Consider the following 25,528-nt stretch of genomic DNA (forward strand, 5'->3'; position numbering starts at 1 on the left):
TCCTGCTTGGGTCCCACAAGAAGACTTGGGGCCACTGCAAAGGACGCCTTCCTTGAGCGCTTTCGTGCAGAGGATTTTAGCTCGGTAGGCAGGAGGAAAGAGGGGGCCCGTGCTTTTTATTTCAAGCCTTTTAAAAACATTTACGTGCATTTATTTCATGCTGAATTTAATCCTGGGCTCCTAAATTCTTCTTTCTTCTGGAATACCTTTTTCTTCTGTGCAACCTCCTCTCTGGTTTAGGCTCACGCCGCTTTTTTTCCGCCCCAGACTTGCCACTGGGGCGCGGCCGGCAGGGCTGGGCTCCAGGGCGGAGGCGGTCTTCCCGGCCGAGCGCAGAGGACCGGGGGCTGCGGGGCCGGCGGGCCCGCCTCCTTCCTTCCGCCTCCTGAGGGCGTGGCTCATCGGGGGCTGGACCAGGGGCGTGGCCGGCACGGGCCCCGCCCCCTCCACTCCCGCTCCCGGCGGCGCGGCAGGGCGGGGCCCGCGGGTGGGGTCGCGGGGGCGGGGCCTCGGGGAGCTGGCCTCCCGCGCACTCTGCAGGAGCTGCAGCTGCCGCCGTCCGCGCCTTCAAGGTCTCGCCGCTTCCTCACAGAGACCGGGGCTCGGCCGCCATGTCCGCCGCGGACGAGGTTGACGGGCTGGGCGTGGCCCGACCGCACTATGGCTGTGAGTGCGGGGGCTCTGCGGCGCCGGGGCTTCGGGGTCGGGCTCGCTGCCTCCGGGGAGCCGTTCTCCCGGGGGCGCGGGCCGGCGGGGTGGCTGCGGGCCGCGCGGACCCGGAAGAGCCGGCCTGGCCGGGCGGCGGCCGGCGGGGGAGGTGGCGGGCGGCGGGGCGCCCAGCCGGGTCTCCGAGGCGGCGGCGACGACGCAGGCGGCCTCCTCGCCAGGGCGCGGGCGTCGCGACCCGGGGGCCCCACCCATGCCTCCCGCTTCCCGGCGCCGCCGAGATTTGGGGTTGGGGGGGCCGGCCTCGGGTGAGGTGGCAGGAGGCCGGGGCAGGGCGTGTCCCGGAGACCCGGGCTCCGCTCGCGCTTAGAGAGGAGGCGGCGCGGCGCGGCGGGCCGGGGGTGCGGACCCGCCCGCCGCAGGGCAGCGGAGAGGGGCGGCCCCGGGCGGGCCACTTAGGCTCTCGGGCTTAGTTCCCGCCTCAAGATTGCAAAAATTAAAACAAAAAACAAGAAAAAAAAGGAAAAACCTAACCCCAAACCCTAGGACTTCCTCATTTTCCGAACCTCATTTTCTGTAGCTGTCCATGGGACGTCATTGAACTGCAGGCGGGAGAGCTCTACCCCGGGCCCAAGGAGAGTCCCTGGGAATCCTGAATCCCGTTTTCGTTTTATATCCTGGGGATAATGGCCCGTGTTTAGGATCATTTCACTCAACAGTTATGTGTGCGGTGCTGTGTCACTTTGTGAAATTTGAAAAATGAGTAAGACTGGGCCCTGCCTTCCAAGAACGTTTTAATCAGAGAGAGGGAGAGACAGGTGTACGACCTAATGATAGTAAGGTGTAATAAAGATAAAAGCTGCTGAGCCAGCCAGGCAGAAGCAGTAGGGTGGGTGAGGAGGAGGGGTTGGGGGAAGCCAATGAGGACACAGCCACGTTTCAACGGAGCCTTGAAGGAGGTAAAGTTTGACTGGGCAGGGTGGGGTCGGAGAGGAAACTTGAGGAAAGAGCAAGAATTAAGGTACTGAAGAGTAGAAGGGCGTAGTGGGAGGAGGAGGGGCAAGGGAGAAGGCAGCCAAACTGGGAAAGGCCTTGAATGCCATCCCAAGGAATGAGGAGTTCCTGCCATACCCCTGGGTGCCCATGAAGGGCACAGACTGAGACAGAGTGCTTGGGTTTGAATCCAGGTCTGAGGACTCAATAGTGGTGGAGTTCAGATCTCCCGGGGCTGTTTCCTCATCTGTAAAATGGGTGTGATAATCACAGGATTGTTGTGGGGCTTCAGGGAGAGGATGCAAGTAAAATGCTTCACCGCACAGTTAACTGCCACTTAGTTCTCAATGACTGCTGGCTTTGGTTATTAATAAAAAAGGGAAAACATGGGGCCCCTGGATGGCTCTGTGGTTGAACATCTGCCCTTGGCTCAGGTCGTGATCCTGGGGTCCTGGGATCAAGTCCCATAGCAAGCTCCCCACAGGGAGCTTGATGTCTCCCCTTCTGCCTATGTCTCTACTCCTCTCTCTCTGCCTCTCATCAATCAAAAAAAAAAAAAAAAAAAAAAAAAACAAAGGGTAAACCTGATCAGCTCCATATATAGAGAGAGCCTGGCAGACCAGAACACATTTGGGCCAAAATCTCAACTCAGGATTTTTCAGGGTACAATAAAATTTAGTACATGTTTATATTATCTTTTTTTTTAAATTTATTTATTTATGATAGTCACAGAGAGAGAGAGAGAGAGAGAGAGAGAGAGAGAGAGGCAGGGACATACAGGCTCCATGCTTCATGCACCGGGAGCCCTATATGGGACTCGATCCCGGGTCTCCAGGATCGCGCCCCGGGCCAAAGGCAGGCACCAAACCGCTGCGCCACCCGGGGATCCCTTTATATTATCTTTAAGAAAAAGGTAGAACAAAACCTACTACCTATAGGGTAGTTGAAACCCTATAGTTGGGATCCCTGGGTGGCACAGTGATTTAGCGCCCGCCTTTGGCCCAGGGCGCAATCCTGGAGACCCACGTCGGGCTCCTGGTGCATGGAGCCTGCTCCTCCCTCTGCCTATGTCTCTGCCTCTCTCTGTGTGACTATCATAAATAAATAAAAACTAAAAAAAAAAAAAAAAAAAAAAAAAAAAAAAGAAACCCTATAGTTCCTGTTTTAGGAAAGCCATTGTTGTGCATCTGGCTGTCCACACGTCCACAGGTTACCCTGCCTCTCCAGGTTACTAACTGGAATTTGATGCTGTGGCATTCTTTTATCACTCAGAATGGTTACAGATTTTTGTGTTTGCATTCTTTCTTTCATGTTTTAGCTGTCCTGGATAATGAGAGACTCACCGCAGAGGAGATGGATGAGAGGAGACGTCAGAATGTGGCTTATGAGTACCTTTGTCATTTGGAAGAAGCAAAGAGGTAAAGATTGGTGGGCTGGAAGGAGGGAGCTGTTAGGGTGTGAATACAGATAAAGATCTCTTTGAATCTGTTGTGTGTGAAGGTAGGAGGCTGGTAGTTTGAAGGATTAAGTATAGGTAGGGTATTTTTATTCATGGGAGCAAGTAGCCTTGATGGTGGTTTATTGTGAAACTCTCTGATGGGCACTTAAGTATTCTGAAAAATTTCTAGATTTGTGTTGTTTGGTTTTGTGCTCACGATGCTTGTTTTGGGCACTACCAGCTGTAGGGGAGAAATAGCAGTTTTGTTATTTTTTCAAGCCCCCCCCCTTTTTTTTAATGGGATCCACACCCATCTTGGGGCTCAAGAGTCACATGTTTTTTGACTAAGTCAGCCAGGCACCCCAGAAATAGCATTTTTGAAGTTTGAAGTTCTTGGTCTTAATGTTTCACTAATTCTCCACTGTTTTTGATTTACATACAAATTGGATTCATTTCCCTCTTGGTAGCCATCTGGGAATGGGCCCATCCATTTGGCAATGCTCAAAGTTTACCAAAGCCGGCATCCTCCACATTCCTTGTGAAGTGAATGTATAAGGGCAGTTTTCCTTTTCCAAATGCCCCAAGACCTCATAGTCTTATTCCTAGAGTGTCAATTTGCTATCTGTGGTTCATTTCTTCTGTTTTGTTGCCTGTGTTCTTTTGCAAGACCCCAGGGCAGATAGCTGTAATTACAGATCCTGTTTCCTGTGTGTGAACTTTGGTGGAAAAGGCCAGTATGGGTTAATGAAAGGTATTTGTGATCGAAGTCTAATGAAATTCAAGGATGTGGGATCCCTGGGTGGCGCAGCGGATTGGCGCCTGCCTTCGGCCCAGGGCACGATCCTGGAGACCCAGGATCGAATCCCACGTCGGGCTCCCGGTGCATGGAGCCTGCTTCTCCCTCTGCCTATGTCTCTGCCTCTCTCCTCTGTCTCTATCATAAAAAAAATAAAAAAAATTATAAAAAATTCAAGGATGTTTCAAATGGTTCTGATAAACAGTATTTTTGTTTGCTTTGGTTAATTCTGAAAATCTTAAAAAAGGCTCTAGGAAGGTCCAGAGAACAATACAACAAATGTCCTCATATTCCTGAACTTACAAGTCTTAGTCTTCAACTCTTTTCCTTTTTCTCTCCAAAGACGCAGTTGGAGTCCCTTTTGTGCTCCTCCCTGGTCCCATTTTCCTTCTTCTGTCTCTGGGGCTACCTCTAGTATGCATTGGGTGTCTTAAATCCAGGCTGCTTTTCTGAGCTTTAAAGCTTTTCCTTTAGACGGGAGTGGGGGGTGGGGGGTGGTTGAATTAGTGGTGATTTAGGTGGGGGAGAATGGTAATAACACTTGTTTTTCTAAATAGAAGGTTAGACAGAAGCAAGTAAATATGTAATTAGAAAAGGGGATGTTTCTCATACAGTTTGTAAGGGACTCATGGGGTGTGGGGGGGAATATTCGGTCCTTTGTTGCTTAAACTGTGGACTAGATCTAGATCTTGTTTTGGAAGGTCAAACGGTCTGAAAGCTGCAGCTGTATCTGAGAGACCATCTTGTGCTCTGTGAAGCCTTTGGTGTCTCTGTTGAGGTGACCTGGGGCTGAGAGGGAAGAATCCCAACTCCCTTCCTCCTTGTGAAGCAGTTCTGCTTTTGTTTTAATCTTGGGTTTCCACAGTAAAATTCCCTTTTAAAAGAGGGTTTCTTGGCTGCCACTCCCTTGCTACCACTAACGTAGTTCAACTACTCCTCTGCTTTAACCGTTTCATTTCAGATAGGAAATGAGGAAACGGAAGCCTGAGTTTGTGTGGTCTACTTGTAGTTTTCTTGGTTGAGCGATAGTTTTTTGTTTTAAATCCATTCATACAGTGGTTCTTAACCAAGTGTGTGGATTAGATCACCTGGGGAACTTGAAAATATAGATATCTGGGCCTTAGCATAGAGATTCTGGTTCAGTAGGCCTGGGCTGGAAGGTCCAGTGGTCTGTTTATGTCTGTCTGTTTTATGCTTCCAGTGGTTCTGATGTAGTTGAGAAGCAAGATTTAAAAAGCTCAGCCTCTAGCCTGACTAGAATGGGGATTTCTGTCAGTCACATTTCCTTCTTCGAGTGCTGTAGGAGCAAGGCACTTCATTTCCATCTACTCTGGGGCATGTTCTTTTCTGTCAGGTGTTTTTCCCAGAATAGAAAAGTAGCCCGTTTCCTTTAACATCCATGATTGCCTGGCTTTTTTTTTTTTTTTTTTTTTTTTTTTCAGTTGGATGCTTTTGCATACTTAGGCAGTAACTGAGGCAGTCAGACATTTGTGCTAGTCTTTATTTTGTATGCTTTGGGTTATAAGGGAGGGTATAATAGTGGCATATTGCCCTATTGGCCTGGCATCGTGGAAATGTGCGTGGTTTATTTTATGGAGGCAATCACAGGATGCAGTGATGGTGGTGGTTGTTGTTTAAAGCTTTGATTAGAAGATCAACTTTGGAGGCATGTATTTAGATTTTACTACCAGAGAGGGCTAGGAAGAAGCCTGAGGATGTCCTGCAGAGAAAAGACTGAGATCCATACCGGCCATCTGAAGTGGCTGCTGCCACCCATAAGAAGTGTTTGAGGTAAACCACAGACAAATCACATGCCCTTCTGTATTAGCTGAGGCTTTAGCTCCAGTTGTTTCCTACGCTGGTGAGCTGGGCTCTACCTCACATGCGGCTGGAGCCCCACATTTCCCTCTAGCCAGAGCCCAGTTTGCCTTTTCTGATTGGTTTCCTTCACAACCTCCACCCCTCCCAAGTCAGAGGAGCCCCAGGGTCTGGAATTTATACCCCTTCCAGGTCCAGGAAGAAAGATCAGAGAGATCCAAGGGAGAAAAGGTTTCCCTCTTTAGTTCTATTTATAATACTGATACTCCTCCCACTGAAAGCTCACCCTTAGAGCACAGTGGCTCCATTGTGTATCCTAGGGCGCTTTATTTTCTCCTGTACCTGTAAGAGAGCTCTTTCGTGGGAAGAGAGGAGATTGTGTAGAGAGTGTGAATATGAGTGTGTGGAGACCGTGAGTGTAAGGGTGTTTGCAGAGAAATGAGAGTGTGTGTATTAGGGCTGTGGGTTTGTGTTCCTCTCAAAGGCTAAGTGGGAAAATTTAGGAGTGATTCCACAAAAGTGTGCACCAGGAGTGGTTGGAAAAAAGAAAATAGAGAGATTCTGTTTTTCCCTGTTTTTTGGAGAGTAGCTTTAATAGGGAAATAATAAAATATCATAAAATATCATCTGAGGACTCAGGGCTTTTTGCTGAGGGCTGCAGAGCAGAACAAGGACTTTATTTATTTTAAAGATTTTATGTATTTATTCATGAGAGACACAGAAAGAGAGAGAGAGAGAGAGAGGCAGAGACACAGGCAGAGGGAGAAGCAGGCTCCATGCAGGGAACCCGATGTGGGACTCAATCCCGGGACTCCAGGATTATGTCCCGGGCCGAAGGCAGGCGCTAAACCACTGAGCCACCCAGGGATCCTCAGACCAAGGACCTTAAAGGTGGGTTTTTTTTTTTTTTTTTTTAATCTTTTTGCCTGTTCTGATTGTGCTTTCCGTTTGTTTTGGCTAAGGAGCAGTTTTGTATAGTAGAGATGAATAGCATTTTCACTTAGTTGAGGGATCTGAAATTTAAATATGTGAGGTACAGTAGGTGCTTGAGTTTTGGTCAGGAGGAAGTAATAGAAAGGTCAGGCTGTTCACGTGAACAGCCCAAGAAGAGAACACATCAGGCTGGGCTGAGCAGGCAGTGTGCAGGTGAGGAGAATGTCTGAGCAGAGCCAGGAGAAAATTCGGTTAGGTTAAAGGTCACAGTCAGAAGCGTAATCCCAGCAGTCTTTAAGTTTGATGATTAAGCATTTACTTCTTTCAGAGGCTTGCTATCATGGGCCACCTTCCTCTTACCGTATCCATACCCCACCTGAAGGAGCAGGGCCTACCCCCACATAGAAGGGAAAGTAGGGGCTCTGGTTGGTGTCAGACTGTCAGAGACGATGCCTTGTTAACAAGAACAGAGCACCAGATAGAGGCACTCTTCCTTCTGTAATTTAGGGGAATTGAAAGAGTATCTTGGACAGAAATTTGTTCTTGAGAACAAATTTTCTTTTGTGCCTATGTCTTTGTTGTTGGCATTGAACAGGATGGGCTCTTTAGATCTCTTCTCTTCATGGGATCAAGATTTCAGTAACATCGATATATCCAGGCTGGCACACTGTGATCATGAAAACAAGTTAAAGACATTTAAGATTAGGCAAGAAAATAAAAAATGGGCAGGTGACGTGGCTCGGAAGAACAGCTTGCCCACCAGCTTTCTAGAATTCTCAAAAGGAGGAATATCACTTTATTTTTAGGAGGTTGACCCATGCTCTCTTTTAATAGATGAGAAAACTAATTTGTCTCATGAGACCCTGTGTGAATAAGGGGGCCACATAGATGTAGCTACTTAATGACATGTTTGACCCACAAGCTGGGTGCATTCATGTATTCATAATTATCAAAGTGAAATGGGTGGGATTTAGTCCTTTTTTTTGTGTATTTTTTTATTGGAGTTCGATTTGCCAACATATAGCATAACACACAGTGCTCATCCCATCAAGTGCCCCCCCTCAGTGCCTGTCACCCAGTGACCCCATCCCCTCACCCACCTCCCCTTCCACTACCCCTTGTTCGTTTCCCAGAGTTAGGAGTCTCATGTTCTGTCACCCTCTCTGATATTTCCCACTCCTTTTCTCTCCTTTCCCCTATAATGGGATTTGGTCTTAACTCTTCAAATGATGACACAGACAAAAAAACCTCTATTCTCTGAAACTTACTTTGGTGCACCTGCCTTGGATAGACTCAGTGGTAAGAAGTTGATTGCGTTTAAAAGTGTGTTTGTTAAAATTGTTCAAACTAAGAGTGCTTTTGCACGTGGTTGTAATGTTACAAATAGGAGGATTAGTTCCTAGTGTGGCCAGAAAAATGTTTTGCTGCCTTTCACCCTGTGGTGAAGCTGAGACCTTTAGCAAAAGTTACAGTTAAAAAAGTGTGAAGAGGGACACCTGGGTGGCTCAGTGGTTGAGTGTTTGCCTTTGGCTCAGGGCAGATCTCAGATTCCCGGATTGAGTCCCACATCGGGCTCCTTGCAAGGAGCCTGCTTCTTCCTCTGCCTGTGTCTCTGCCTCTCTTTCTAGGTCTCTCATGAATGAATAAATAAAATCTTTAAAAAAATATGTGGAGTGGTGCCTGGGTTGCTCAGTCTGTAAAGCATCTGCCTTCTGCTCAGGCCATGATCCCAGAGTCCTGGGATCAAGTCCTGCATTGGGCTCCCTGCTCAGTGGGGAGTCTGCTTCTCTCTCTCTTTCTGTCCCCTCACTGCCCTCTCCTCAGTCTCTGTCTCTCTCTCTCAAAATAAATAAATCTTTTTAAAAAATGTGGGGAATAATCTGGTATATATTAGGCAGTCAGCTATCATTAGTACTAAGAAAAGTCATACGGCTATAATCTCATAATACTTATAATGAAATGAAACAGATATTTAAAAGTCTGAACAAAACATTTAAAAATCCTTGACCGTTGGGCACCTGGGTGGCTCAGTGGTTGAGCATCTGCCTTTGGCTCAGGTTGTGATCCCGGGGTTCTGGGATCAAGTCCCACATTGGGCTCCCCACAGGGAGGCTGCTTCTCCCTCTCCCTGTGTCTCTGCCTATGTCTCTCTGTGACTCTAATGAATAAATAAATAAAATCTTAAAACAAAACAAAAACCTTGACCGGTGAGATATGCGAAGTTAAGAGAATGAGGACTTTCAGTTTTGGCAGGGGTGAGTTCTGTTTCTGCTTTTTGCAAGTTGTTTAACCTGAGGGAGTGAGCCTAAATGTGTGCTTTGCAGAATGGAGATACCCTGCATCTTAATGGAGGTGCTGGGAGGATTACATGCACGGTAGGCACTCAGTAGATGTATTATTTATCCTGGTCCCTGGGGCAAAAATAAATTTAATATGAAGATGATGAGGCATTAATACATGTTTCTGGAGAATTATCTGGGCACTTTCAAGGTCTTAAAGGACAGTAGCCCTAGTTTTTCACTTCAGACTTAAGGTTTGTTTGGACGGAAATGACAGAAATAGAGGATACCTCTAGGGGGTGGAGTAGGGGTGGAGGGTGGGAGAAGATTTTTCCTTTTTATTTTAGTGCCCTTTGGTATATTTAAAACACTTTTTACAATTATCCTGAATTTTATAATAAAAAAAAAAAGGAAGGGCTTAAGTAGAAGAAAAAACTATATAATTTTTAGATAGTTGCATTCACAAATTTAGGTTTTTTAATTGCTATATTGTCTTAATTACTATTTTCAGTGGTTATATAATATCCATTATTTGGCTAATTCCAGTAATTCCAGTTTAAAATTATATTGCTTTTTTTAAAAATTATATTGCTTTGATTGCTGGATAGTTTAAACATTTTCCCCACATATTTATTTATCAATTTTATTTTATTATGTAAATTATTGATGACATTTGTCTAGTAGGGTCATGGTGTTAACTTTCATGAGCTTTCTCTTTTAATATGGGTGCCAGTCTTCTGTTATATTTACTACCAACATTTTCCCTTGTTTTTCCATTTTGTTTTTTCACTGTACAAAAGTTTTATTACTTTAGTTTTTTTTTTATTTATTTTATTGATTCATTTGAGAGAGAAAGAGCACAAGCAGAGGGGGAGGGAGAGGGAGAGGGAGAGGGAGAAGCAGACTGCCTGCTGAGCTGGGAGCACAGTGTGGGACTTGATCGTGACCTCAGCTGAAGGCAGATGTTTAACCATCTGAGCCACCCAGGCATCCCTATTTTAGTTTTTTTTTGAAGATTTTAAGTAATTTCCATACCCCTTGTGGGACTCAAAGCTAGAACCCTGAGATCAAGAGTCACATGCTCCACTGACTGAGCCAGCCAGAGGTGCCCCTGTAGAGAAGTTTTAAATTTTGTGCAGGTTAGGTGTTAAATCTTTTTTTTTTTTAATTTCTTCTACTAATTCAAAACCTAGATAGTTTCCTCAGGTTACATATGAGAGCTGATGTTGGCTTAGTAATTTTGCCTGTAATGTAGAGACTCTTGATTTATATTATCTTTTTTGTTTTAGCTCTAGGAAGTTATTAAACCTTTAATAATTGGTTCTGATTTATTGGTTCTGTCCTGGGTACCTGTTGGTAGGTTAGATCTGTATGTTAATGTTTATGTTAAATCAGCATTCTAGATATGCATCTCACATTTGTCTTCTGATTTACTAACGTCTTGATTTTTTTTTTTTCCTGGTTCTGTTAGTGATAGTTGCTTTGTCCTATTGTAGTTTTCATTTTGGACCGTTAACTGCTTTTCCTTCTCTGTTCTTGTTACTGGATGAAATGGTCTCTAATTATTATTATTATTTTTAAAATATTTTATTTATTTATTTGAGAGAGAGCAAGTGAGAGAGATCATGAGCAGGGAGAGGGAGAGAGTGAAACAGACTCCCCTGATGAGCAGGGAGCCCAATGCAGAGCTTGATCCCAGGACCCCGGGATCATGACCTGAGCCAAACACAGGCGCTCAACAGACCGAGCCACCCAGGCGCCCCAAAATGGTCTCTAATTAGTTCATGAAGAATAGTGTGACACATAAAGCATTCTTTTCAGGCGGAAAAAAGGAGCTTGAAGCCAAGAGTTGGGTTAAATACTTTACCAGTTCCCTAAGTCTTATTTTCACTAAGTCTTGGGGTGGGTGTGACCTTGGGAAACCAGTGTTAACTGGTAGCTGAGTATGGATTGTCTACCACTCAAGGTTGGGAAAGTCTAATTGGGCTAAGTGTGCTGTTCGTTTGACTGAATTTGGCATGTATTTCTTCTGGTCTTAGAGGTCAGAGTAACAGTTGCGTTTATATATATTTAATGTTCCCTATGAGAAAATAGTAAAAATATATTTGAGAGCCTAAGTTGGCATGTTCTGGGCATTTAATTTTTTGGATTTGCATGGTGACCTGTGTCTGATTTCTGCATAATTTTGTTTGCTTTGAAGTTTAGCAATTTGGGGATATCTGTTGATGGCAGGACCTATTTTGAACATTTTTAAGCCATGTGGTGTTTGACAGACTCCTGGTTGTTTCCAACTGAGGTTGCTAAATAAACTCCTTCACAGGAAGTATTTGTGTAAGAAAGTGCTGGTAGGCAAAGTGAGACCATCCGGAAGTGATTCATCTGACTGGGGTTGTTTGTTTAAAATTTGGGACTTGGTTGCCTAGAGACCATATCTTTGAGCAAACTGAGTGAAGTGCCACTTGACTGTAGAGGTTCTGTTGCCTACCTGATCGAATCAGGACTCTGCCGCTTGATTTTTCTTCTAGGGGAGCTCTTGATATTCTGATTGATCCCTGTGCATTGACAGTGTGTGAATCAAACATCTTAAATATATAATAAGTAAAAGATCTGGTTAGTGTTTTATTTTTTTTTTTAAGATTTTATTTATTCTTGAGAGACACAGAAGGAGAGAGAGGGAGAGAGAGACTGAGGGAGGGAGAGAGAGAGAGAGGCAGAGACACAGGCAGAGGGAGAAACAGGCTCCATGCCGGGAGCCCAATGTGGGACTCAATCCTGGGACTCCAGGATCACACCCTGGGCTCAGCTAAACCGCTGAGCCACCTGGGCTGCCCTAATGTTTTATTTTGAAGAAAAAGTTTACTTGCTTAAGCTTGAATGTTGTCTAAAATTTTTTTTTCTTCTAATTCTATGTTGGGAAGAATTGCTTTTTTTCAATAAGGCATTTTATTACGGAAATCTCAATACTTCAGATACTTTTACAACAGCTGAAAGTAAACAAAAACCCCCAAACCTCAAAACCCAAGCCTGCAATTTGCAAGGAGATCGTAATAGAAAATATTTCTGTCTGCCCCAAGATCATTGTCCTCCTCCGCCTCTTTATTGTCATCCTCAGTACCGCTTATTGAGCACTTATTATATGCTAGGCACTGTGCTAATAAGCACTTTGCATTGTCTGAGCAGCTATTCTTGAAGCTCCATGAGGTGCTTATTCTTATCTACATTTAACAGAAAAGAAAGCAAAGCTTCGAGAATCTGACTTTGCCCATCTAGTAAGTGGTAGATCCAGATTTCTAGTTTGGCAAGTACCTACCGGGTCAGTTTGCCACTGCAGTACTACTGCTTCTAAAAATACAGCAACAGTAACTACCGGTAATTAAGCAGAATGATGATGTACTTCACATACAACATTGCTGTGAGATAGGCATTATTTTTATTTTAAAGAGGGAAAAAAATAAATTAGTATCACTTGTCTGACAGTCCTATAACCATCTGTGGAGTTTGAGCCCAGCTCTGTGTGACACCAGGACACTACTTCTGTCAACCTCTATAGACAGTGAAGGGGCAACATTTAAGACCACCGTTTAAGTCAGCTAGTTCCTAGAGATACTAAATTGCCTAGCTCTGATGGGTGAGGTAATGTCAGTGCCTGCGTACCACTTCATCTCTAGCCTGCCATTCTGACTGTATAAGGACAATTCTCTGATTTGTCTCATGTCTTGCCTTGTTTCGTCTCATATCTTTATGTCTAACTAGAGTGTTGGACTCTGTCTTATACTTTTTTTATTCAGTGCAGAGCTAAAGATAGGGATGGACATAACTAAATAACTGCTAAATGTTTGTTGATTGGTGAAAGATTTGTTCATGCTTACAAGAAATATAGTAAACATAGGGGCACCTGGCTGGCTCAGTCAGTGGAGCATGCGATGCTTGATCTCAGGGTTGTGGGTTTCAGCCCATGTTGCATGTAGAGATTACCTAAAAAAATAAAATCTTTAAGAAAAAATATAATAAAATCTAAGTTAAGTGATTTTTATATGTGTCTAGAAACATGATTCTGGTCTGTGATAAATGTGTATGTTTAACTTTTTTGACTGAACTCCCACTCGCTAAGACTGTTTCCCTGGAAGTGGAAATGGATGCGGTAGAGGTTATATAGTTAAATACGGTCTCTCTGGGGAGGCCAGAGAGTTCCCAGTTAATTTTCTTGTTTATAACCTCATATCTGTTTTTGATTCAGCTTAGAAAGACATTTCTTCTTCCCAATTGCTTGTTTTTAAAATAATGACCTCATGCAGACAGGAGTGGCAAATTGGATTGGAAATTGCCTTGGATCGTTTGGCAAGAACTATATTTTTTGGTGTTGTGGGTGGAGGAAACTCCTGTCTAAAGGCCTCTATTTCTTCTTTACTCAGAATACCTTCCTGTTGACTCATTGGAAATCATAACGAAAAGCAGAAGGAGCCTTGGAGAGGCAGCTGCCAGCCCAGGGCTTGGCTTCTATTGGGGCAGATGTTTGGGGACTGAGAGGATGTTGGCTTTAGGCAAAACTGTGAGACTTCTTAGTAGAAGGAAAATACTGTTATTGTGATGGATATTTATCCTTAAGGTACAAAGTATTCACCTGTTTCTAGGGATCATTAATCGGCCACATCATAAAAAGACAAAATATTTTCTTGAATAGGATTAATTAGTGTTCCTAAAAGCTAAAGCAGAAGGAACTGAAAAAAGGAGGGGATGAGGCAAAATTAGAAAAGGAAAGCTGAAAAGGAGGAAAAAGCTATTATCATAGATAGAAAAATGATATAAAAATAATTTAAATATGAAAAGCCTTACAGTATAGCCAGTCATTTCATTACAGATAACATGCCAATCAGATGACCTTTAGAACAGCTAAAAAGAGGGATCCCTGGGTGGCGCAGCGGTTTGGCGCCTGCCTTTGGCCCAGGGCGCGATCCTGGAGACCCCGGATCGAATCCCACGTCAGGCTCCCGGTGCATGGAGCCTGCTTCTCCCTCTGCCTGTGTCTCTGCCTCTCTCTCTTTCTCTCTGTGACTATCATAAATAAAAAAAAAAAAAAAAAAAAAAAGAACAGCTAAAAAGAAACAAAATTTACTTACTACTTACAGGACTATTGTAACAAAATGTTTTTCTGCTCTGAAAACCTGTTATGTCATTAGTTTGCACAATTCTTTTTTTTTAAATTTATTTATTTACTTTTTAAGGTTTTTATTTATTCATGAGAGGCACACAGAGAGAAAGGCAGAGACATAGGCAGAGGGAGAAGCAGGCTGTCATGCAGGGAGCCTGATGTGGGACTTCATCCGGGGACTCAAGGATTATGCCCTGAGCCACCCAGGCGTCCCCCTTCTTTTTTAAAAGATTTTATTTATTCATGAGAGACACGGAGAGAGGGGCAGAGACATAGGCAGAAGGAGAAGCAGGCTCCCTGTGGGGAACCAATGCAGGACTTTGAGGATTTTTCTTTAAAAACTTGAGAATCGGGGATCCCTGGGTGGCTCAGCGGTTTAGCACCTGTCTCTGGCCCAGGGCGCAATCCTGGAGTCCCGGGATTGAGTCCCACGTTGGGCTCCGGGCATGGTGCCTGCTTCTCCCTCCTCCTGTGTCTCTGCCTCTCTCTCTCTCTGTCTATCATAAATAAATAAATAAATCTTTAAAAAAAATAAAAAGAAATAGATAATACATGAACCTGTTACTTAGAGGCTATGGTAGGGTATATGGTGGGGAAAAAAGTCTGTGTCCCAGCGACCCAGTTTTTCCCCAGGTAGAACCACTGTTATGAATATGTATCCTTTAGTAGGAAATATTCAGGATGTATAAATACAATCACTTTTATTTCCTTGTTTAGAAGTGATAGTGCACTGTACATTCTGCTTTGCATCTTGTAACTTATAACACGTGAATACATTAGAGTGCTCCATTTTTTGTCTTCATAGTTGCAGCTTTTCAGTGTATGGATTTAACCTCCCAGTGCACGTTTTTCCCCAGCTTTGCTGTTATTAACAGTATTGTAGTTAGCAACTTTGTATGTTTGTCATTTTGCACTCTGAGTATTATTGTAGGATAAGTTTTCTTCTTCTTCTCCTTTTTTTTTTTTTGGTAGGATAAGTTTCTAGAAGTGGAATTTTGAGTCAAAGGGAATGTTAACATTTAGTTTTGATAAATATTGTTAATTTTCTCTGTGTGGAGGTTGTACCATCCACAATATATGAGAGGGCTGCTTTACTTATTATTTTACCAACTTGGAGTATTAATAATTTTTTAAATATTTGTGAATTTCATAGGCGAAAATAGTATTTCATTGTAGTTTCATTTTCAGATTATCTAATTCTGAGTGAAGCTGAGCATCTTTTTAAAAAACATTTGTATGATAAAAAGGTTTTTGTTTTTGTTTTTGTTTTTTTTAAGTAGGCTCCACACCCTAGGGCTTGAACTTACAACCCTGGGATCAAGAGTCATGTGCTCTATGACGTGAGCCGACAGAGCCAGCCAGGTATCCCTGAGCATCTTTATACATGTTTAAAAGCCATTTATATTTCCTTTTCTGTCAATTGTTTTGGTAGAATCCTTTGCTCCTTTTTCTGTTGAGTTATTGGCTTTTCTTACTGATTTGAAAGAGCTCTTTATAGAGGGAGTTGACTCTTTGGATGCCATATGCATAGTAAATAATCTAGTTTGCCCTTTAGCTTTCTACTTTAAGGTTTTAAAAATAATTTAGGGGGATCCCTGGGTAGCTCAGCGGTTTGGTGCCTGCCTTTGGCCCAGGGCGTGATCCTGGAGTCCCGGGATCTAGTTCCACGTCGGGCTCCCGGCATGGAGCCTGCTTCTCCCTCCTCCTGTGTCTCTGCCTCTCTCTCTCTCTACATGTCTATCATGAATGAATGAATGAATTAATTAATTAATAAATAAATATTTAAAAAATAATTTAGAATTTTATTATTTTAAAAATAATTTAGAATTTTAAAACATGTTTGAATTTATAAAATGTTTATTTACTTTTAAAAGATTTTATTTATTCATGAGAGACAGAGAGAGGCAGAGACATAGGCAGAGGGAGTAGCAGGCTCCCTACAAGGAGCCCAATATGGGACTTGATCCCAGATCCCAGGATCATGCCCTGAGCCAAAGGCAGACTCCCAACCGCTGAACCACCCAGGGGTTCCTAAATGTTTTATATTTTTAGCTTTTATGCTTTATGTCATTTTTAGAGGATTTTTTTAAATGATTTTATTTATTCATAGAGACACGGGGGGAGAGAGAGAGAGAGAGAGAGAGGCAGAGGCACAGGCAGAGGGAGAAGCAAGCTCCATGCAGGGAGCCTGATGTGGGACTCGATCCAGGGTCCCCAGATCAAACCCCGGGCTGCAGGCGGTGCTAAACCGCTGCACCACCGGGGTTGCCCCCTTAGAGGATCTTTATATTGATAATATACAATAACATTTCTCTGTGCTTGCTTCTAGTGCTTTTAGGATGTAAAGAGTTTTAGCATGTAACTGATCCATTTTGAATTTTTTTGGTGTGAGGAATGAGATAGAATCCTGCTTGATTTTCTTTAGATGATGTTTGGATAATAAATATTTAACATCAAGGACTTTCTCATGAAATGTATTCTGGAGTTTGCCATGCTCTCTAGTCTATGAATTGAGATTTTTTTTTAATATTTATTTATTCATAGAGGCACAGAGAGGGGGGTGGGCAGAGGGAGAAGCGGGCTCCATGCAAGGAGCCCGACATGGGACTGGAGCCCGACATGGGACTCGATCCCGGGTCTCCAGAATCATGCCCCTGGCTGCAAGCAGCGCTAAACCGCTATGCCACTGGGGCTGCCCTGAATTGAGATCTTAATCTTTTTCAGAACAAGACAAGTTCGACTGTTGAGACTTCTGAGACATAAAAAGATCATTTTAGAAAAATTGGCTAGAATATTCTAGAGTACTTTCAAGCAAGTTGTATTGTGCCATAAAAAAAGATTAGTGTGTAATGAAGTTTAGCATTGAGGAAACAGGTTTTAGATTAACAACGTTGGCATATGTACTGTGAAGAGATGAATTAACTTGCCAAACTAACGTAATTTATTTGCGTTAAAGGAGAGTACAATTCAGGATTTGAAAACTGTGGGGCTGACTTTCTAGATCACTAGTTTTTGAGGTGTATTCTACTAATGAGTGCTATGACATTAAGAAAGAAAGGATTTAGTGGTCAAATTTCAGAAATCATGGATTAAGCCAAGTTAAAAAGATTATTTAATTGGTGGGTTATATGGACTCTTTATTATGGGCTGTAAGTTCTGAATCTCCAAGGGAGAAGATAGTGTAAGCAATATTCCTCAAGCATAGTTTACCATCAGACTCTTCTCATAGACCATCTTTCTTAGGATGGTGTTCCAGAGTATTTTTTTAAAAAGATTTTTTTTTTTTTTTTTTTTTTTTAGAAAGAGAGGGAGAACACAAGGTGGGGGGCAGGGCAGAGGGAGAGAGAGAATATTAAACAGATTCCCTGCTCAGCATGGAGCCAGTCACAAGACTTGATCTCACAACCCTGAGATCATGACCTGAACTGAAACCAAGAGTCAGATGTTTAACCAACTGAGACACCCAGGAGCCCCTGTTTGGGAAATGCTGTTCTTTGCCAGAATAATGGATTTGAGGGACTATTTCAAGTAAGAATTTGGGTCATGTTCATGGTCAGTTCTCAACTGTTACATGTTTTATCTGTAGTTTCTTTCTGTTCTTTAAGTTCTCATGTTCTTAGCTTAAATTAAGAAATTTTTTTTTATTTATGATAGTCACACACACACACACACAGAGAGAGAGAGAGAGAGAGAGAGAGAGAGAGAGAGAGAGGCAGAGTCACAGGCAGAGGGAGAAGCAGGCTCCATGCACCGGGAGCCCGATGTGGGATTCCATCCTGGGTCTCCAGGATCGCGCCCTGGGCCAAAGGCAGGCGCCAAACCGCTGCGCCACCCAGGGATCCCTTAGCGTAAATTAAAACCATTGTTGTAGGTATAATTGCTGAACTGTCATCAGTGATCTTTAAGGCATTAGAAAAGAAGTGTGTTTTAGTTTTGTTTTGCTTTTTGCTTTTTAGGAATGTGGTTTTTAAAAGTGGTGGAAGGCAAATGTGCTAATTTTATAAAAAAGGAAAAGGGGATGCTGGGTGGCTCAGCAGTTGAGCATCTGCCTTTGGCTCAGAATGTGATCTTGGGGTCCTGGGATTGAGTCCTGCATTGGGCTCCTTGTGGGGAGCCTGCTTCTCCCTCTGCCTATGTCTCTGCCCCCCACTCTCTCTTGTGAATAAATAAATAAAATCTTAAAAAAAAAAAAGGAAAAGGTTATCACAAATTCTAGTTTAACAAATTAGTCTCGGGCAGAACTCCTAGCATAGTGTCAAATAGATGACTTATGAGCACTTAATGAGGAAAAAAGTGATGCTTAGGAGTCAACCAGGACTTCCCGAGACAAGCCCTATTATATTAACATCATTTCCTCTTGGACAGGGTCACCAGATTGGGTGAATCAGAGAAGCCCAGTAATGTCTAGGTTTCAGCAAGACATTTGCAAGTATGACTTGTGAAACTTTAGTGACAGGTGGATAAATGTGGACTAGGTTGTAAGTTAGGATTTGTAGCCAGTGGAATACACCATATTCAAAAAGAGCTGCTTGATGAGGAATGACTGCTTAATGGGTGTGGGCTTTCTGGTGGTGAAAATTTTCTAGAATTAAATAGTCATGGTGGTTGCACAACACTGTGAATATACTTAAGAAAAACAGTTGCATACTTTAAAATGGTTAAACATGGTGAATTTATGTTATTTGAATTTTATCTCCATGAAGAAAGCTACTGCTAGGTTTTAAATTCAAAGAAAGCTCTTTAAGGCATGTTACAGGTAAAACATTTTCATTGGGACTTTCAATGATGTGTATCGATTACATTTGAGATTGACTTATTGCTAGAGGGATGGTTAATATTCATGAAAGTTTTGCTTCCAAAATATCTTGAATCTAATGATGAAATTTAATAGTGATAAAATGGGACATCCTCCGCTGGGGTTCAAAAATGGAGTATCTAGGTACAGGATAAAATAGTAGCATTTATAGGATACTGTTAGGAAATAGAACAAATTGAACCAAATCTCTGTTATCAACTCATTAATAGAAATGTGATATATGCAAAAGGAAGAGATGGTTCCATTGTCCTCTGTATTGATCATAGGCTACCTGAGGTTGGTATTCAGGTCTGGAGGCCATAGCTTAAGGGAGACCTTGATGATAGACTAGAGCAGAGATGATGGATACGTGGTGGGATTCTTTCACACCCACAGCAGGCATTGCTGATTGATCAGAATCCTTTTCAATATAGAACCTGAGGAACCACTCCCAATCAGTGGGTGTTGGTCCACTGGTTGAGACGTGATTATTGCTCAAGGACTAGTGCATGTTGAATGAGCCTGACCAGGATGATAAAAGGTCTGTAAATTATGATGCATGAGGAATCATTGAAAGGGCTGAGATTATTTAATATGGACACAAGATTTAAGTGGACTCTAGAAATGTAGAATCTCAGAGGTACAGTCTGTCATCCAGTATAGGAATTCATTCAACTGTTAATATCTGCCTACATTATTTAGGCTTTATTTATTTGAAGGAGAGAGCACAAAGGGGAGGAGCAGAGGGAGAGTGTTAAGCAGGCTGCACTGAGTGCAGAGCCCAAAGTGGGGCTTGATCTCATGACCCCGAGATCACGAACTGAGCTGAAACCAAGAGTCAGATGCTTAACTGTGCCACCCAGGTGCCCCAACATTTTACCAACATTATTTTTAAAGATTCCTGAAAAATGGAAGAGGGGTTTAGTTTATCACGTGTGGTACCAGAGGAATAGAACCAGACAGTGGAGATCTGCTTAATATGAGGAACAATAGGGATCCCTGGGTGGCGCAGCGGTTTGGCGCCTGCCTTTGGCCCAGGGCGCGATCCTGGAGACCCGGGATCGAATCCCACGTCGGGCTCCTGGTGCATAGAGCCTGCTTCTCCCTCTGCCTATGTCTCTGCCTCTCTCTCACTGTGTGCCTATCATAAATTAAAAAAAAAAAAGAACAATAACAAACAATAAGAAACAATAAGAAATTTCAAAACAAAAAAATCTCAAAAAATCTGCTTTAGAAAAATCCATGTTGCAGAAGATTTTCAAGCAGAAGACTGTAACGGTTGATGGAAGATTATGTGCTAAACACTAAGTACTTTCTTCAGTTACTTAAAACAGTTTTTACTTTCATTTCCTGTGTTATTAAAAGGTATTTTTATTTTAAATAACTTGATAACATTCTTGTTTTTAAAAAATATTTTATTGATTTGAGAGACTGTGAGAGGGAGTGCACATGAGAAGGGGAAGGAGTAGAGGGAAGGAGAGAAGCAGACTTCCTGCTGAGCAGGGAGCCTGAAGCAGGGCTCTATCCCAGGACCTTGGGATTCTGACCTGAGCCAGAGGTAGCCACTCAACTGACAAGCCTCCAGGCACTCCTAAATGGCTTGATAACATTCTATTGCTCATAGAATGTTTAGCTGGGCTAAAACAGTTGGGAATAGCACTTCCTGTAAAATAAAACACATAGGAAGCATTTCTGGGCTCCCCCTTGTTCAGGACCCTCTAATAGAACTGCAAAAGTTGGCAAAAGTTTAACGTTCTGTCCTTAAGGAGTTTACAGGTTAATTGGACAGATAAGGCATCACCATTTCAAAAGTCACTCAATATCAAAGTCTGAAAGGTCTAACTAATGTTACAAGGCAATCTACGGCTGCCAGTGAAATGATGCAGTTAAATGCGTGAGAGTTTAGATGAGGGAAAGATTGTTTTATGGCAGTTTTGGCAAGATAAGCTGAAATTAGATGGGAAGAAGGCAAAGCATAAATACATATATTTTTGTGTTCCTTTAGAGTTGAGACTATCTTTTTCTGCTACTTGGCATCCAGGAGCACCCCTTCCACAGTGCTTTTCAATAAAGTCGATGCTCAGGAATATTCAGTTGAATTGGTGCAAAGCTGTGTGGAGTGTGGGAATTGGATGGTTAAGAGAATTTCAGTGTTGTGGGGATAAGAGCTTTGGATAATCGTAATTATTATTATTTGGTTATGATTGAGACCCCAGTACTATGGTCCTGCCTGAAGCAAGAAGAAAAGAATAGTTTGTCTCATTCAGCAGTTATTTATTGAGCAACGTGCTTCAAAGATGAATCAGAAAAGGATCCTACCCTTCATACTTAACTAATTATACTGAGGTAAAGAGATACATTAAGTACAGTTTTATTTTTTTTAAAGATTTTATTTATTCATGAGAGACACCGAGAGGGGCAGAGACACAGGTAGAGGGAGAAGCAGGCTCCCTGTGGAGGGCACCTGAAGAGGGACTTGATCCTGGACCCCAGGATTACGACCTGAGCCAAAGGCAGACATTCAACCACCCAGGTGCCCCAAGAAGTACAGTTTAGAGGAAGTTTGGAGGAAGGAGAGATTTATTTCCAAGAGTGTAGATCATGGAAGAGTGCATGGAGAAGATGACTTTTGGCAGTAACATTGGAATTGTCAGAGGGGTGAGGCAAATCAAAAATTTTACCAAATCTTTATCTTAGTGGTCATCTCCATCCCTAGCTTCCCGTATTATGGCTGATGACCTTTACTCTTGCTACAAACTCAATTTCTTTTGTCCTAACAAATTTATCTCATCTCATTTAGCATGCCAGCATGACCTTCCCTGTAGCAATGGGAGAAGTATCTTTCTTCCTAAGACTCCATATTCTATCTGTAGTCTGGATCCTATCCCTTTGTATATTCTAGGGTCCTTATTTCAGTATTGTTTTCTTAACTATAACTTACACTTTTTTTTTTTTTAGCCAATTCTTTTCTCTGAAGCACATAAACATCCTCACCCCTTCAAGATCTACTCCCTTAATACTAGGCCCTATTCTGATTATTGTCCCTTTTTTTCCTTCAGGAAAAATTTGTCTTTACTCCCCGTGTCCACTTCTTTATCATAACTCCTATGGGTGCGATTTGTGCGCCTTTCCTTTCCCCCACTGAAATTTCTCTTGCTCGAACCAGCAAATTGTTATGTCCGTTGGAAAATTTTCAATACTTAATTCATTTCTTTCTTCCTTCCCTCCCTCCCTCCCTCCCTCCCTCCCTCCCTCCCTCCCTCCCTCCCTTCCTTCCTTCCTTCCTTCCTTCCTTCCTTCCTTCCTTCCTTCCTTCCCAACACACACATGGAGTGGGGAGGGGCAGAGGAAGAGGGAGAGAGAAAAGATTTTAAGGAGGCTCTACACCCAGCGCGAAGGCCAACGTGAGGGTTTCCATCTCCTGACCCTGAGAGCATGACCTGAGCCGAAATCAAGTTGGATGCTTCACCAACTGAGCCACCCAGGCACCCCCATATATATCTTTCTTAATTTTTGTGGCATGTAACACTCTTGTCTGCTCACTTCATGAAATTTTCTTCCTTTCAACTGGGTAGCTTTTTATACTTTTTGAATTTTGACCTGTGTGTGTGTGTGTGTGTGTGTGTGTGTGTGTGTGTATCCTAAGAAAGTAAATTCAGGTGACACCTCCTTCAGAGAGCATCCAGCCTTACCCCAGGTCTGAGTTAGATGCTCCTCCCTTGTGTTTCTACCCCTCCCTGCCAGTATCTTTTTTTAATAGCTCCCTCCCCTTCCCTTCCCGCACACACAGTGGAGTGGGGAGGGGCAGAAGAGGGAGAGAGAAGATTTTAAGGAGGCTCCACATTGTTTCTTTCCTCAGGGGCTGCTCACAGTAACTGGGTGACAGCTGCTGAGACAGTATCACCGAAGTTTAGCTCCGTTTGAAGATTTTTTTTTTTCATTTAAGGTTAAAAGGTCTTTTACGCTTTGTGATAGATGGTAAATTAGAGACAGGGCTTGATAGATCAAATGTGGTAATGTTTCCCTAGGCTCTGCAGCTGAAGACTTGGTCTGGGAATGAGCAGTTAATCCTATTAGCCCAGGGACTTAAAAAAAAAAACTTCATTGGAGTAATAATTTACATGCCATAAAGCTCTCCTATTTTTTAATGTACAACTTAATGATTTTTAGTAAATTTACCAAATAGTGCAATTGTCACCATAGTGTAGTTTCCATTACCCCAGTTTCTCTGGGAAACTAGCCCTAACTCCCTTCCCTCTTCAGGTGCTGAGGAGTTCTTTACTGAATATTCTACATTCGTGTTTCTCAAGACTGGTTCCTACCACATCGTATTGAATTTACTAGGCTGTTTCCAGGGCCTGGATGGTGCTTAGATGTGTTAGTGTCTTCGTAGAATCCTAATTGCCAGGAAAGACTGCCCAATTTGGGAGGTGTTGAGCAGCCAGTAATCCTGGCATGCAGGGGCATTTGCTGTACAAGCTGGGTGTGGTAACGAGGAGCGGCTCCTGGAGGAACCGAATCTCAATGGTTTTGAGTAGTCAGTTCCGGCATTGGTATGTTCCGCTCTGTATTGCACAGAGCTGGGAAACCACTGAGGTCACGTGCTCAGCAGAACTAGTTCAACCCGTTTCCTCCTTACAGACCCCTAATTCACATTCCCACCCTGATTCTTTTCGTGCTCAGTGTGCTCGAGGTCTGGGCTTGTCTCAGGGCTTACGCACTAAGAGTTCTCGCAATAGTGATTTCTTTGTCTTGCAGAGTGGGAGAACGGGAGGGCCAAGCCTCTGGTCCCTTTGACACATGCTATCCGTGGAACGAGGAGGCAGGCATTAGACAGGTTGCTGGGTGTTACCACTCCAGAAGGAGGTTTACTTGTGGGATCTAGCTCTTCACACACATACTCCTGTCTCTGTCACACAGGTACACAGCTCCCCCACCAAGAGAGAGTGGAATGGTGTGTGTTTGCACACAGTATTCAGTTAGTCTTCACAATTGCCTTGTGAGGTGTTTTCATAGACAGGAAGCTGAAGTCCCAGAGAGGTTAGGTCACTTGTCATCCCTTCTTCCTTCCCTCCCTCATTTCTTGAGGAAGAAATGGGTCTGTTCCTCTCCAATAGCTAGCTGCCCTCTGTGGGCTTCAGAACCTCCCCTTCTTCCTTGATTCTTTACTTCTTGTATCTTCAGACCCCTCTGTGCTCCGTCCTTTCTTGCCAATGGCAAGGATGTGCCTCTTCCTGTGTTATAGAGGAACACTCTGCCACCTCAGACCAACCGTTTCTCCATTCCTCCAATTTCTCTTCCCTCCTTAAACTTCCTGAAAAGGGAGTCGATCTTGGCTGTTTCTAGTTCCTGACTTCGACTTAACTTTTCTAGCTGTAATCTCACTCCCCCTGATCACCATTTCACTAAAGTTCTCTTTGTAATACTCACCTCTTAAGTGTTGGTGTTTTCTGAGGCACAGTCTTGACCTTTTTTCTTTTTTAGTTATTTTTTTAAGTCACTCTGTACCCAACGTGGCGCTCGAACTCCCAACCTTATGATCAAAAGTCATATGCTCCTCTGACTGAACCAGCCAGGTGTCCTTTGGCCCTATTTTATTTTATTCTACGGTCTGTTTCTCTGGTGAACTCATCCCCGTGGAGCCACTCTTCACACCAGTGTCTCTAGCTGGGCCCCTCTCCTGAGTTTTCCAGACTTGCATTTCCACTGCCTGCAGGATGTCACCACGTGATGTCCCATTCACATTTCCAGCTGAACACGTTTCCGACATGAATTTATCATTCTGGCCTGCTTCTGCTAGTGTCCCCCTGCCTTGCTGGCTGGCATCCTCTTTCATTTAGTCATCCTTGCCACAAGTCACCACATCATCTTTTAAAATAAAACAACCTTTTGCCTTTTATAGAAATTTCTGAAAGTTTGCTAACGATGGTACATGTTGCCAGATTTTCTTCTGGAACAGTGTCAGAATGTGGGGTTTTCCCATGTATTGGATAATAATAAGTTGCTATCGTTCCTTTTTTATCTTTGCCAGTCTGATAGCCAAATAATGGTATTTAAAAAAATATTTATTTATTCATGAGAGACACGGAGAGAGAGAGGCAGAGACACAGGCAGAGGGAGAAGCAGGCTCCATACAGGGAGCCCGACTGATTCTGGGTCTCCAGGGTCACGCCCTGGGCCGAAGGCGGTGCCAAACCTCTGAAACCCCCCCCCCCAAATAATGGTATTATTGTCACTTTAATTTGCATTTCTTTGATTAGTGAGATTAAGAATCTTTCCTATAATTATGGCCATTTACTTTTGTGAGTGCCTGTTTATCTTTCTAGTCCATTTTTCTAGGGAAATAGTTGTCATTTTATTTATTTCAAGCATTTAAAAAATATATATACAGGGACATCTGGGTGGCTTAGCAGTTGACCATCTGCCTTTGGTTCAGGGTGTGATCCCGGGGTCCTGGGATTGAGTCCCACTTTGGGCTTCCTGCATGGAGCTTGCTTCTCTCTCTATGTCTCTGCCTCTCTCTCTGTGCTTCTCATGAGTAAATAAATAAAATCTTAAAAAAAATGTATATATACATATAAAGATTATAGGGGATTATTAATTCCTTGTTATGTTTTGCAAATTTTCTCTCAAGTTTATCTTTTCTTTAAAAAATATTTTA

At 43.1% G+C, this 25,528-nt stretch overlaps 1 protein-coding gene across 1 annotated transcript in view; it reads left to right on the forward strand.

Annotated features, from left to right (window-relative positions):
• The first annotated feature begins 512 nt into the window (after positions 1-512).
• The window catches only part of IQGAP1 (IQ motif containing GTPase activating protein 1), a 107,816-nt gene continuing 82,800 nt past the window's right edge, over positions 513-25,528 (forward strand). The window contains exons 1-2 of the mRNA XM_055326240.1: positions 513-666; positions 2,978-3,077. Of these exons, the coding sequence (XP_055182215.1) occupies positions 612-666; positions 2,978-3,077 (155 nt within the window). The 5' untranslated portion in view covers positions 513-611. The remainder of the gene's footprint in view (positions 667-2,977; positions 3,078-25,528) is intronic.

The sequence above is a fragment of the Nyctereutes procyonoides genome, unplaced genomic scaffold (assembly GCF_905146905.1).
Source record: "Nyctereutes procyonoides isolate TBG_1078 unplaced genomic scaffold, NYPRO_anot_genome, whole genome shotgun sequence".
Classification (NCBI taxonomy): Eukaryota; Metazoa; Chordata; class Mammalia; order Carnivora; family Canidae; genus Nyctereutes; species Nyctereutes procyonoides.